The 15,342-nt window shown below is 39.5% G+C and overlaps 1 protein-coding gene across 1 annotated transcript in view; it reads right to left on the bottom strand.

Moving 5' to 3' along the window:
- Nucleotides 1-1,177: 1,177 nt before the first annotated feature.
- cacna2d4a (calcium channel, voltage-dependent, alpha 2/delta subunit 4a) overlaps nt 1,178-15,342 on the bottom strand; it is a 110,806-nt gene continuing 96,641 nt past the window's right edge. The window contains exons 30-41 of the mRNA XM_071201758.1: nt 9,280-9,294; nt 8,801-8,845; nt 8,521-8,583; nt 7,874-7,944; nt 6,686-6,761; nt 6,537-6,589; nt 5,785-5,840; nt 5,252-5,272; nt 4,744-4,864; nt 3,698-3,816; nt 2,845-2,924; nt 1,178-2,610 (exon numbers count right to left, since the gene is read on the bottom strand). Coding sequence (XP_071057859.1) covers nt 2,518-2,610; nt 2,845-2,924; nt 3,698-3,816; nt 4,744-4,864; nt 5,252-5,272; nt 5,785-5,840; nt 6,537-6,589; nt 6,686-6,761; nt 7,874-7,944; nt 8,521-8,583; nt 8,801-8,845; nt 9,280-9,294 — 813 coding nt within the window. The 3' untranslated portion in view covers nt 1,178-2,517. The remainder of the gene's footprint in view (nt 2,611-2,844; nt 2,925-3,697; nt 3,817-4,743; nt 4,865-5,251; nt 5,273-5,784; nt 5,841-6,536; nt 6,590-6,685; nt 6,762-7,873; nt 7,945-8,520; nt 8,584-8,800; nt 8,846-9,279; nt 9,295-15,342) is intronic.

Here is a 15,342-nt window from a genome sequence, read left to right on the forward strand (position 1 = left end):
TGTTAGTAATTCCATCGCTCGAGGTGGAGTCGAAAGAGATGAGTTTTCAATCTGCGCCGGAAGATGTGCAGGCTTTCTGCTGTCCTGATGTCAATGGGGAGCTCATTCCACCATTTTGGAGCCAGGATAGCAAACCCACGTATCTTCCTGATGTTGTAAAGCGTGTATCTGCAGCAACGGGTTGTAGCAGCGATGTTTGCAGTGAAGGACAGGTTGTTATCTAGGATCACACCCAGATTCCTTGCAGTCTGAGTCGGGGAAACAACAGAGGTGCCGATGTTGATAGTCAGGTCAAGAGTGGGACAATCTTTTCCCGGAAGGAAAAGCAGTTCAGTCTTGTCAAGGTTGAGCTTGAGGTGATGAGCGGACATCCACTGAGAGATGTCAGCTAGACAAGCAGAGATGCGTGCGACGACCTGGGTCTCTGAGCGGGGAAAGGACAGAATTAATTGGGTGTCTTCAGCGTAGCAGTGGTATGAAAAACCATGCGGGCTAATGACAGATCCGAGCGAGTTTGTGTACAGGGAGAAGAGGAGGGGACCAAGAACAGAGCCCTGAGGGACCCCTGTAGTTAATTGACAAGGGTCGGACTCTGACCCTCTCCAAGTTACCCTGTAGGTACGGTCTTTGAGGTATGTTGACTTGACAATAGATATGTTTCAATCATCGCCAAATATTTATATACTATTTCTAACAAATATGTTTTTTGTATACTTTTTACATGCTTGAACCAGTACTGGAGGATGCTACTGACTATTAGTCGTTTGTAATATTCAGCATTATCATCTAGTATATTAAATCAAAACATGAAGTAATACTGGATTCAGATTCCGAGACAAGCTCAGATTGACAACCATCACACTTCCTATACTCTTTTTTTGAAAAGCATTACACAGCAACCGTGTCTCAAGACAGTGTTGTGTAGTTGCAGATATGATTTCAAACCTTTGGATTGTTCATGTTGCTAGTGCAATATGAAAGCTGATTTGATTACAAGAGCTCACATCACCACTCTAGATATTCAACTTGAATATAATATATGTATTATATAACCCCTTTGAGTATTGGTAAAGTACTGATTGTTTTAGTCTGGTATTGTTAGCATCTGTATTATGTTAGGGTCATTAGTCACTGACAAGCAAAAAACAACAACAAACTGGTGACAAATACGATAAAAAAACATGGATAATTTATTTTACTTATCAAATCATGACTTCAGTCAACACACAACTTGTACACATGTCAACCATACAATATTAATATTAATGTACATTGCGATTACTCATATGAACATTTCACATTTTAATTTGTTCATAATAGAAACTTGTTTCCCAAACTGAGAGCATTTTTTACTTAATCATGAAGTTATACAATTATATTGTTGTATAGTCCAAGGGTTTAGAAGCAAATGCATGACCTTGGGACACAGGTAAAGCATCTGAAAAAACCCAGTCCAGTAAATGCATAGTCAACAGCATAAATGACTTCTGGAAACACTGATGCTCTGGTACAACTGCATCTTCCTTCCAGTTTAGCCTTGAATCCATTTCATTTATTGCATGTATTTATCTAAAAAACAATCCATCTTTTTGTTATCCTTTTTGATTGTAGATCTACATCCTGTGAGCTCCACAGTGGTCTCTTGCCAAACATAATTAAAAACAAACAGAAAGACACAGCTGATAAAAACATAAAGGCAAAGACATTTTTTTTCAAAGATATGTCACAGATTTTTTTTGTGGATGTAATCCAAGTTTAAAAAAAAAAAACAAGATAGTGAAGTGACGTCCCATACTTTTTGATAATTTTTATCAACTCCACTGCAAGTACTTTCTTGGCACTGAACCATGGCCCTTTGAGATTAGATTCAGAAAAATGTATACTGTAAACACAATTCTCTAATCTGACTTTCAGCAGCAACACTGATGTTAAACAACAATGTTTACCAGATATGGCTGTAGCCCTTCTCTCCTGTCTCTCATTTAATGTTTAAAACATAGTCAGAATATGAAGCTTTCAGGGGATAAAGTTCTCCAGTTGCGCATGCTTGCAGCTGCATATATAATATGCATGTACTGCAATATTCAGTTCAGTGGAATATGAAAAAGGATTAATATATTCCCCCCTGGACTTTCTTCTGTTGCATCATGTGACTTGTAATCCTCTTTTATCAATTCAGGTCATAGCTGCCACCTGCATCTCTTTAGTCCCTCTTTCATTTTGAGATGCAATGTGGTGTATGAGAAAGCAACTAATGGAAAAGTATCCACGGCAACAACGGCCTATAACTTGCTTTTTTGTGTTGCAGTTTTCAGTTCAGATGTATACTTTCCATGAGTTAACCAATAAATGCTTAAAAAAAACACATCAAAGGTCCGTCATTAGAGACTGTTGTGGTCGTCATGGGTAGAACGTTTTTTTTAACCCACTTGATCAGTGTCCAAACACTGATCCTGATTCATTCCAATCTCCTCGTTTATATGAGAAATTTAGTTGAAACAGCAAAGTTGTCCATCATCAGGAGACACGTGTGGAGAAGGAGAGGCAGGCGAGGAAGAGAGATGCAGAGAGAGATATAACAGAAGCTCCTCCACAGTCATTGGCGTTCTCCTGCAGAAACAAACAGAAAGTGATTTCACTTTGTGTCTCTGCCAAGACTAAAGCCATTCCAAACCAGTTTCAATGCAATCAAGCTAAATAAAATAGCAGATATACAGACGGCAGGACAACAAACAAAAAGGCACTCTCCTAATTAGAAATGGGTTTGATGCACAGAAGACATTGCAGCAAAACATTATGAGGAGGTTATGACAAAATGAACGTATGGACCAATGAGAAGCTGACCTGGGGGTGGTAGGCGTGGCAGGACTCGGGGCGGCGGCGGATCTTCTGGGACCTCATCCTGTCACACTTCACTGAGGCATTATGTGCAGTGGAGTCAAGGAGCAACCGCAGCAACACAAAAGGATTCTCCACGGCAAGTACTTTCTTGGCACTGAGCCATCGCCCTTAGAGACTAGATTCAGAGAAACCTCTTTTTTTATATTAATCTAGTAAAAAACAATTCTATATATGTACCTGTGACGAAGGTAACTTCGTCACTATGGACTGACGGCTTCAGGCCGGGTAATAGGGCACTTTATTAGCGTGTTTGCACAGTATATGTTGTCTGTGGCTGATGATTGTGTGCACCTGGTGTCCTGTGTTGTCTCCTCCCCCCTCACCTGTGTCTTGTTGTGATGATTGGGAGTGTGGGTATTTAGGCTCTGTTGCCCTGTCTGTTGGGAGGACTGGGTGTGTGTGAGATCCTTGTGGCTGCAGGATGTGTGCACAGGAGCAGCAGATTGAGGCTGTGTATGATTTTAATAAATGCCCACGCCGGGTTATATTTTTGGACGTTCTGCCTCTGCCTCCTTGCTTGGTCTGGGCCGCTCAACGGTGAGCTTCACAGTACCACAGCAGGCATACACAATTTCCAGAATTAAAGTTTGGTGCAAGGGAAAACAAATAAAGTGATCACTGTTGGGGAGTTTAAAGATCCTGGATTAGTTACAACATTAGAGATTCCTGTTTGTTGTCAACTCGCCCTCTCCATAGCAACAGGGACTGCATTACAAATGGAATTCATTTGGGAGAAATAGGAAGACAAAGGGCAGCACTAGCAGCATACTCCATGAATAGCAACAAAATCAAAGGATATATTTGACTTCCTTGGGCTCCATGGTGATGGGTGGGTACTGTTTGGAGCAGTCACAGTCCGCCTGCACCACCAGCATCAACAGGTTGCTGTCTGGTATCTGTTGCACCACAAACATCCTGACACACACAAACACATGCACAAAAAGAAAACCTCTCTTGTGTTGTATGAAATGAACACCTTGTCAAGAAGAGGTTGCTGAGCCAGGCAGATACAATACCCACAATAATTGTAACAGTGATACAAAATGATATATTTGTGTATTTATTAAATTATTATCCAAATTTGGTTCCCACAGAAATACTAAAGCAAATACGGTTGCACATGTACTTGACTGCATTTAAAAGTCTCTAAAGTCTGTAACCGTGTCCTTTAGCATTTAAAGGGCTATGTTATACCTTTTGTAGCCTCATGAGGGCGATCACACTCAACCTATGATCACAAACCTGCAGACATATTGTAGTAAACAGTGTTTCTCTCCCCGTTTCCTTCTTTTCTGTTAAACACACACACACACACACACACACACACACACACACACACACACACACACACACACACACACACACACACACACACACACACACACACACACACACACACACACACACACACACACACACACACACACACACACACACACACACACACACACACACACACACACACACACACACACACACACACACACACACACTTCTCTTCCCCCCTGCTCTTGCCTCCCACTGTTTTCCATCTCTGTTTCTGTCACCCACTCTCTTCCATCCCTCTGTTTTTTTCATTTACCTCTCTTATTAATTTCAGTTTTCCAGTCCCTCTCCCTCGCCCCCCATATACTTCTCGGTCTTTCTGAAACCACATGTACCCAGATCTGATTCCTTTCCTTTCTACTTATTCCCCCTCTTCCTCACACTCCCTGCTCTTAGTATGCAGAACACAGAAAAGCCATAGAAAATGGATTTGAGGCAGACAATTTAATATGACTGGTCTAGGGTGTGTGTGCAGATTTGTGTGTGCTATAAGTGTGCATGAGTGTGTGTGCTTACTTCTGGCAGCGTCCACACTTAATGATGCTGTTGGTCTCTTTGACTGACGGCTCGTAGACAAAGCTGGGGTACTCGGTGTCACACGGCTGAAGAATGTCCCCTCTTTTCTTATGAGCCGAGGCTATTACAGAAATAGATATGGGTCATGTGTCAAGGTTGGATGTGAAAGTGTGTGTGGAGGTGTGTGTGTGACATTGTGTTGATGACTGGAAGGCTGATAGACTGTGACAGGAGGATGCTGGGTGCTATTTACAGTAAATGCTTCACACTTCAGCCATTTATTGCTCTTTGTACCATGTACCTCTATTAGATGTGTGCAGGTACAATTATGGGTTTGAAACCATATGGAAGAGCTTTAATGGTGTTTTGAGAACTTCATGTCTTCTGTATGACTTCCTCAGAATTACATTTGTTTCAGTTTTAACAGTCTGCTTAGGTCTTGTTGTGGAGAATTAGTTATGTAATTAGAGAGCAGTGGTGTTAAAAACCCTTTGAGACATATACTCACACACGCTGAAAGATGCCTTGGCTGAGTGGATGGATGATGATGATGATATCGAGTTGGAGGAAGAGTGGATGATTGACAGGTGTAGTAATGAGCAGTGTGATCGATGGGAAGACAGAGACAGATGAGAGGTGAGGGGATCAGATGACTCCATAATGATTTCTAGATTGGGGATTAATGTTTCCACTGCTGGTATTGGATTGACACAACATACAGCACAATGACACGGGACATTACTCCTACATGTTCGCCATGACTGGTTGATGAGAATGAGCGATGGTGAGTTTTATTAGCCCAGACATTCACATTAATATTAAATAAGATTTAATAATCACTTAAGAATTGATTTGCATTCCATGTAGATGTGTGTATATTCTCTAAAGAAGTTGATAATAAGGTCAAATTGCAGTAATCTAGGTCTGCTCTTAAGGTTTGATGATCTACAAAATATACATGAAAAAAGGACATTTTAAGAGACATTTATCACAAAGATAGAGTTTGACCTTAATTGGCAACACTTTTCTTGCAGAACTCACCATCAACAAAATGCTCCGTGTGCCAAAAGCCACAGAAATTAAACTCCAGGAGAAACCTTATGAGGAAGACAGAAGAGGAGAGTGGACAGAGAGTCAATTAGGCGGCCTTCGTTATGGACCAAAGCAGATAGCAAGCAGATTGCATTCTGACTTCAAAATCTGGGCTAGGCCCCAAAGTTGTACCGTGGGAATATTAAAGTGATTCCTCAGATGAATCAGCAGTAATTAGTAGCATTGGTAGCCGTTCTGGATAACTGGAGGAGCCTTACTAAGTAGTGACAACTGAAATGTTTATTCCAGCACATAACTTCCCTGTAAAACAGCAAACTGTTGTTTTTGCTATACGGTTTTATAACAGATTACCCAAACAAGATATAATATGTAATTAACTAAGCATGAGATGCTGGTAGACAGATTTGATAAGGTTGGGACAAAGCCGAGCCAGCTGTTTCCTTCTGTTCGCAGGCTTTATGCTTTCAATTTTAGACCTAGCTTCATTTTTATCAAACAGACATGAAAGTGTTATTGATCTTTTATCTAATTCTTGGAAAGAAAATTGATAATGTGCATTGTTTCTCTAAATATCAAACCATTCCTATTATAATGTTGTATTTTCAACAATGAAATAAAAAATCCACTGCTTTTACAAATATGCAAAACTTAGTGAATAGTGATACATAATAGCACATTTTTACAAAAATCACTTTTGTTTAGGATAAACTGACATTGTGGTTGCCCCTAGCAACACTTACAGTAGGAAGTTGGAGAGGAACCACTTGAGGGCTGAAGCCAAACCATAAAACGGCTGAAGAGATAAACAGATGAGCGTTACTTCAGAATTGATTGGACTGTAATATTAGTATTAATATTATGGTATACAGATTGAGTACACTGTGCTTACACTGAGAAGTGGACGGGCGCTGCTGACAGAGTGCGAGTTCATCTTACACATGGCCTGGTAGTCGAACAAGGACACCCTGTAGAAAAAACCCCACACACACACACACACACACACACACACACACACACACACACACACACACACACACACACACACACACACACACACACACACACACACACACACACACACACACACACACACACACACACACACACACACACACACACACACACACACACACACACACACACACACACACACACACACACACACACACACACACACACACACACACACACACACACACACACACACACAAGTACATGGTGTTGCTCTTCAGGTAGTATTTCACTGACTTATATCGACTCCTCTACCCTCTGCAGACTACCACACAGCGCTGTATAGCTCAGCTTAATCTCTCTAGAAACCCTAAACTTAGAGAAGAAAAAAAACGGAGAGAAAATCATCTCAGAGTTATAATTACTGGCTTTTTTACAGAGAGAATTGACCCAGTGTATATACTGTATATATACTGTACTATGTAGGTAGAGGCAGAAGAACACAGACATCTTTGCAGATGCATGCACTTACAATATACAGTAAGTATGAGTGCACAGCCACTGAAGTTCATGCATGCTCAAAACCAGTTATGTAATATCTTGTGTCAAATGAAACATGACAAAATCCTTTAGCTGCATAAAAATAGCACATCACTCATGAGACTTCAAACATAGATGGCGGGCAAAAGTAAAAGGGAAAATAATCCAGGGCAGTCACAGAAGCTCAAAGGGGGAACAAGGGAAAAGCTGAGACATCTAGAGGACTGTGTTTACAAAGATGGGTGGATTAGTTACCCTCGGCACGTAAGAGTGCAACACAGGGCAGAGACTGTATAGCAATAAAAACAGAGCCTTTGAGTCTCTATAATGACAGCAAAGCACACCCTCCAGGCTATTGGTTTCTAAGCATACTAATGCATGTCTTAGGTCTGTAAGAACACATAAATAGACATTTGCAACAACCCTTACGTTTAAGACCCAGCAGCAACCACGTATGTGTGTATTACAGAACAAGGGTTACATGTAATCATATTTATGAGCCACAATTGAATTACAAAATAACCAAACAGAGAAGCATATACACGCACACACACAAAACAGACAGGCAATGAGAACCAGACATTACCTTTTGAACATGCCCATTCTGATTAGTGTTGTCATTACTGATCCGTCAATCTCGCCAAAAAATCTACCCGCCTACAAGAAAAGAGAAGGAAAAATCACTGCGTGGAATCATTTGTGTGGCTGAACATAATAAATTCACATCATGATCACAATGTGAACTGTATGATCAATTATTCATCCAACCATGTTATGTTGTGTGATGACAGAGAGGAATAAAAAGAGGTCAGAAACTCACTTCAAACTATAACTGCTACATTAAAATGATTTTCTGCTTTGCTTATTTTGTTATGTTGATTAATTTAAAGCCTCTGCAGTGCTGTGCTAATTATACAATTATTGTGTGTCATGACTCATGATGAGTATTGAATAATTACTCCTGCTTGCACATACTGTTGATGATTACTGTGGGAAAAGTCTGACATTTGAAAATGCTAATATGAAAACAAAAAAGGTCATGGAAGTAGTTCTAAACCTAATTAACAATGTGTTTCTTGGTAATACATAGACTGTTTTGGGTATTCAAAATGTGTTTTGTTACTTGTTAAGAAATTGAAAAGTTGACAGGAGTAAGAGCACACAAAAAGTAAAGTGAAAGATTAGAAAGCACAATTTCTGTGTGTGTGTGTGTGTGTGTGTGGGTGTACTCACATCATTGCGCTGTTTAGAAATTATGACAAAGCCATTATTGTCAATCATGTAGCATGCAATATCCTGCGATGACAAAAAAAACAGAGAGCAATTATTTATATAAAAAAAGATCTGTGTCAAACATAACAAGATGACAACAGGCAAAATAGTAATATCATTTACTTTATGAAGTTAAAGCTACATGTGACAACCTTTTAGAGTTTGAATAGAAAGACATGATATAGTTCATTCCTTTTTATCTTTAATTCATAATGACTTAATATCAGACAGTTATACTCACAACGCTGTCACACCGAAGAGGACAAACCCCATCTACGTCAGAGCACTGGAGGGCAGACAAGTGAAACTGTTTCAACACTAACAAAGCGATTTAAATATAGGTGGAAGATGTGAGAGTGTAGTTTGTGTTTGTGTTGATGATGATATTTGTGTACGTGAAAACATGATTGAACCCATGTTGGGTCTGTCTGTGGATGTGTTATGCGTGAACATGTGTCCGTGTCAAGTGCATTTGTACTACCTGTCGCTCTTGGTGAGAAGGTGTTAATTTGTGTGTGATACTGTATGTCTACCTGTGATTGGCTCCTGTGTGTCTGATTTGTGTTTTTCTACATCTCTGAATGTCTGTGTGTGTGTATATTCTGTTTTGGTGTGAAGCCGTCTTCACAGAGCTAAGCAGGCGCTGTAGATGTTCAATTTGGCTCTGTGCAAAAAGTAAAGTGATGTTTTGATAAATGAGGGGAACTTATGGATACTTACATCTGTGTCATTTGGCTGAGAAGACACCAAGGGAGGAACAACGAGAGATAAAAGAGAACATGAAGAAGAAAGGCAAGGCAAGGCAAGTTTATTTATATAGCACCTTTCAGCACCAGGCAATTCAAGGTGCTTTACAAAAATGAAAGACATTCAGACAAAGGCATTTAAAAACAGTAAAAGATAATAAAAGAAACATTAAAAGAAAAACAAAAAATGAAAGACATTAAGAAAATGGCATTTAAAATCAGTCATTAAAAAGAAAAGCTAATAAAATAAACATTAAAAGATAAAAGTTATAGTGCACTCTAAGATATGAATAGTTCAATTATTTCGGTTCTTGATTTTTTATTTATTCACAGAACCTCCCTTTGGAAATCCGAACATTTCCGTCCCGATTGTTAATTTAGACTGATTGTTTTCACCATGTTATGCTCGCATTACATCCACAATCGGACCCTCAGGAGGGTGTACTAGCCCCCTACTCTGCTTTGTGTTCCATAACAAAGTCTTTAAGTGTTACCTGAACACCCCGTGTTACCAAAACACTATTTTTCACCCGTCTGTGATGTGATACTTGTTCCTCAGTACAAATCACCCAAAAACTGATCGTAAACCCTGGCTACGATGGATATCCCAAATATCCTACTTTCGAGCAGTCCTCTCATAAATGTCATGGAGTTTCAGACGGTTTTCACCATGTTTTGCTCGCATGACATCCACAATTGGACCCTCAGGAGGGTGTACTAGCCCCCTACTCTGCTTTGCGTTCCATAACAAAGTCTTTAAGTGTTACCTGAACACCCCGTGTTACCAAAACACTATTTTTCACCCGTCGGTGCTGTGATACTTGTTCCTCAGTACAACTCACCTAAAAACTGATCGTAAACCCTGGCTACGATGGATATCCCAAATATCCTACTTTCGAGCAGTCCCTCTCATAAATGTCATGGAGAAATTAATGAAGTTTAAATTTAAAACATTAAAAGAAAAAATACATGGATACAAGTTACAGTGCAGTCTAAGATATGAATAGTTCAATTAAAAGCAGCTTCTTCAGCCTGGATTTAAAAGTAGTCAGAGTTGCAGCGGACCTGCAGGTTTCTGGGAGTTTGTTCCAGATATTTGGAGCATACTAACTGAACGCTGCTTCTCCATGTATAGTTCTGACTCTGGGGACAGAAAGCTGACCAGTCCCTGAAGACCTGAGAGATCTGGATGGTTCATAATTTAGCAGGAGGTCAGAAATGTAATTTGGGCCTAAACCATTCAGTGCTTTATAAACCAGCAGCAGTATTTTGAAATCTATTCTTTGACACCCAGGAAGCCAGTGTAAAGACTTCAGAACAGGAGTGATGTGATCCACTTTCTTAGTGTTAGTGAGGACTCGAGCAGCGGCGTTCTGAATCAGCTGCAGCTTCCTAATAGATTTTTTAGTGAGACCTGTGAAGACACCATTGCAGTAGTCCAGTCTACTGAAGATAAAAGCATGGACAAGTTTTTCCAAATCCTGCTGTGACATTAGTCTTTTAATCCTAGATATATTCTTTAGGTGATAGTAGGCTGATTTAGTAACTGTTTTAATGTGACTGTTGAAACTCAGGTCAGAGTCCATGACTACACCTAGATTTCTGGCTTTATCTGTTGGTTTGAACATTGCAGACTGAAGCTCAGCGCTCACGTTTATACGTTCTGACTTTGCTCCAAAAACCATTACCTCAGTTTTATCTTTGTTTAATTGTAGAAAGTTCTGACACATCCAGTCATTGATTTGTTCAATGCACTTACTCAGTGTTTGAATTGGAGCATAGTCTCCTGGTGAAATTGTTACGTAGATTTGTGTGTCATCTGCATAGCTATGGTAACTTATTTTGTTGTTTTTCATTATCTGAGCCAGTGGTAGCATGTAGATGTTAAACAGAAGAGGTCCCAAGATGGAGCCTTGAGGAACCCCACATGTCATATTTGTCAACTCAGATGTGTATGTACCTATAGAAACAAAGTTGTTTCTGTCCTTTAGGTAGGATTCAAACCAATTTAGAACTGTTTCCGAAAGTCCCACCCATTTTTCCAGTCGGTCTAGTAATATGCTGTGGTCAACAGTGTCAAACACAGCACTGAGATCTAATAAATAAAGAGAAACATTACTTCAGTTAATGATGTGTGAGCCGCTGCATTGACTAGACTGTCTCACTCTGTTGCTGTTAGATTGCTGGGGACAAAGCCATGCATCATCTCTGAGCATATGCTTTTTAGGAAAAGACAAAAGAAAGCCTTTTTTTTGTTAGAATTGAAAATGAGTGAAGATTTGTTTACAATATTTACACATTCTCAAGCAGAAATGTAACACATAAAGTAACGTGCAGTTAGGTGTGTGTCACTAAAAAGGGTTTGTTTACTATATATTAGCCGTTGCAAGTGTGCATCAACACTCTCTGTAAACTTAGCTTACTAACACTTTCCTTCTTCACTGAAAGGGTCATAGATCAATAGTTCTCCTCATGACTTTATGGTCATCTTATGTCCACAGTGTCTGTGGACTGGCGTCTGTGGACAATGTGTCTTTAGAATCATGGTCAGGCTATATAGAGCGTGTCGAAGTTGCGAATGAGACAATCTATCGTCCTTTTCAATCCCATTACAGCAAAGTGTCATTCTTTCTCTCTGCTTCCCATCGCTGCCTCCTGAAATAAACTGCAACTCAGTGAGGGGACTGACAGAGGATGATCCTTCCCCACATGCTGTTGGTACATAGCATGGCATGATGAGCGACACAATTGATAGGAAACTATATCATCTGTTCCTGCTAATTACGTAACCAAATAAAGTCTTAAGACGTCCTGCTGAAACCTGTAGGATACAATGTTTATCGGACCTAAGAAGCATATACACTAAAAAAACTGAAACGTTGACTTTCATTAAATGTATTATGTCAACAGATTTCACATAACTGTATTAGGTTAGTTTAAAGTAATAATATTAAGTTTAAATAAAAATATATATTATTGCTTTCAACTAACCTTATACAGTTATGTGATATTTGTTGACATAATACACTTACTTAAAGTGAACGTTTCAATTTTTCAGTGTACTTGAGATTGTATAGTCCTGTAGCTTTAGTCAAATTGAAATGTTATCCTGACTGGTGGCACTGGTTAATTGTACATTTGTTAGAAAAAATACACAGATAATCGGCCCATTATTAGATCATTCATTTCTGAGTGCATGATTGCTATTTTTAATTTGTTGTGTTGGATGTGTGAAATCCTCAGGGGGCCATGAATGTGCACATGAAATGTATGGAAAATGATATTAAACTAGGATATTTTTGGTGTACAAAAGAGTGTTGTCCTTATGGTGGCGCTAGAGAAACAGTCAGGTAATCACAAGACTTGAAGAAGACATACTAACTGTTTTCACCATCCGCAGTGACTCGACACATAAATGAAAATACAGAAAACTGCCAATTTGTTCAACATAGCTAACTGCCTCTGACCCTCTCTTTGTTCTGATGTACGTTATCCACTCCGTGAGCGGCCATGTCTCTCTCAGCCTCCTAACGTTTCACACCACAGCTTTCTAAATCTGGGCAGCATGTAAGAGGCTGTTTCCCTGGTTGGTAAATGTGTCTCATCTGAGAGCTCCAGGTGGAGTCAAGGTGAAAGTGAGAGCCTCAATTATCACTCGTACTCTCTGAAACTCGTTCTCACCGCAGAAGATGATACCGCTCTCTGCTCCAGCAACACACACTTGAATTCAAAGTAAGCAACACACTTCAGTATTATAACCATGTCGTTATACACTGAGCTTGGCTATGCTATGAAGCCTGATGCATAAATATACTGTTTCCTTACAAGCTGCTCCATTTCTAAGTATACATAAAACATTTTTATCTTGTTTGCAAAAGATGAGTTCTGTTTCTGGGATTGCACTAATTACACATATACCTTCATAACTTATTTGAAACACTGCTGTGCTGTTATATCACGCATACACTGAAACAGTATTGTAGTTGCAAATGTGGGACTATAGAGATAGGAAGACCAGCTGAGTCTTGTCCACGAGATAAAGAGCATGCCAAGATGCGAATGGCAACAAATCTGTCATTTTTTATTCTCATTACTTTGGCCTCACAGCCCGTCACTGCAGCAATGGACTGTAAGAGATGGATCCTTGCTCCGTGCTATTCACATTGTACATTTTAATGTGATGTATCTGTAAGAAATGGCAGATATAACAAAGGGAGGAACAGTCAGTGTTGTAAGGCAATTCTTTTTTACTCCTTTGTATTTATACTTGTTCTTATATTGACATTTACAAAACATTTGCAACTTTGAAACACCATGGCAGGATACACACACACACACACACACACACACACACACACACACACACACACACACACACACACACACACACACACACACACACACACACACACACACACACACACACACACACACACACACACACACACACACACACACACACACACACACACACACACACACACACACACACACACACACACACACACACACACACACACACACACACACACTGAGACAGTATACCCAGCAGTGTGCTGTACAGAGCCATCAGAACATTTTTCTATTCACATTCTGACAGATTCCTATTAGATGGAAGCTAATGCCTTATACTTACCCCCACTAATTCATTATGTATGACCTAATAACATCTTATTTGAAGCTGCTCAAACTTGATACTGTAGCTACAGTATAAGGTCAGATGTAATTTCCCTCACTTATGTAACTCTTCCCCTACGATCTGAGAACACATGCCTGCATTGCTTACAATGCTCATTTCTCTAAAACACATAAAGATTAAGCTCATTTGATTTAGTTAGTAATTAAAGTAGGGATGCATTGGATTAGATTTTTCGCTGATAAGCCTATATTTTCAAACAAATTTAACAAATTACCAATGCCAATAACAATATTTGCTTTTTTCCCACCTAAATGAAGAGAACATCAAGTATTTCCTGCAGTATAATTAACATAATATTAGGAATACTCTTAATTTGTACATAGGCTTTGCAGAGTTTCCCTGAAACTCCATTATATAATTATATAAATATAATTATTATTATATTAACTGAAATTGAAAGTGTCATCTTATTTTTCAGAAATGTTCATTTCTTTCAGATACCAATATGTATTTTCTTAAGCCATTATAGGTCCCTATCAAGTGCCGATATCATTGTGCAATCTTAACTAAAGCAAATAAATCCATATTTCTTAATGAACGCACTAGTCATTTCTTACATATTCACACAATAAATGTAATTATTACAATGTTTTTGACACTTTTACTGCTACAAAATGCATGGGCAGCATGGGTGAAGACCCAAAGATTACAAGTAATATAAGTGTCATGAGCCATAACAGGACACCGTGTTTTGAAGACGTCCTTTAATGTATATGACTCTGTTGCCATGTAACTAGTTGTTGTACTTCCTCCTGAATATGTATTTCATTCAGGATTTTACAGTAGGTGCAGCATGTTCACCCCCGAGGGAGCCTAACACTTAAAATAGAGCACAGAGAGGGTTTCACACAAACACACATGCATGGATAGACACACACACACAGTCATGACAAGCACAGGCTGTGAATGAAGGCACACACAATCCCCTATGAAGTAAAGATGTGTGACGGTGAATACATGTCAGGAAGATAAGATGATTACGTAAGATATCTGAGGGCTGAGGGTTGAGGAGATGAGGAAGAAGGAGGGACTATAGGAGATGAACAAAGGGGGTGGAGCATTAAGGGAAAGAAGAAAATAGAGAAGAATTGAGAAGAAAAACGGGACATAAGAGGATAGAATATTGAGAATTGAGGGAAGAGAGGAGACAGACAAAGGGGCACACAGTAAATGAGGGTGGGGATGACTTTCTCCACAGCATACATCTTGTGGATAACAAGGCCACTGCTAATGCTGCTAATGAGTTCCTGGTAGATGAATGTGGACACAATAACACACTTGTGCACAGATGGTCTTGCATATGGTCCTTGTCAACATGACACACATTAACAGACACAT

This window comes from Pseudochaenichthys georgianus, chromosome 23, assembly GCF_902827115.2.
Source record: "Pseudochaenichthys georgianus chromosome 23, fPseGeo1.2, whole genome shotgun sequence".
Classification (NCBI taxonomy): Eukaryota; Metazoa; Chordata; class Actinopteri; order Perciformes; family Channichthyidae; genus Pseudochaenichthys; species Pseudochaenichthys georgianus.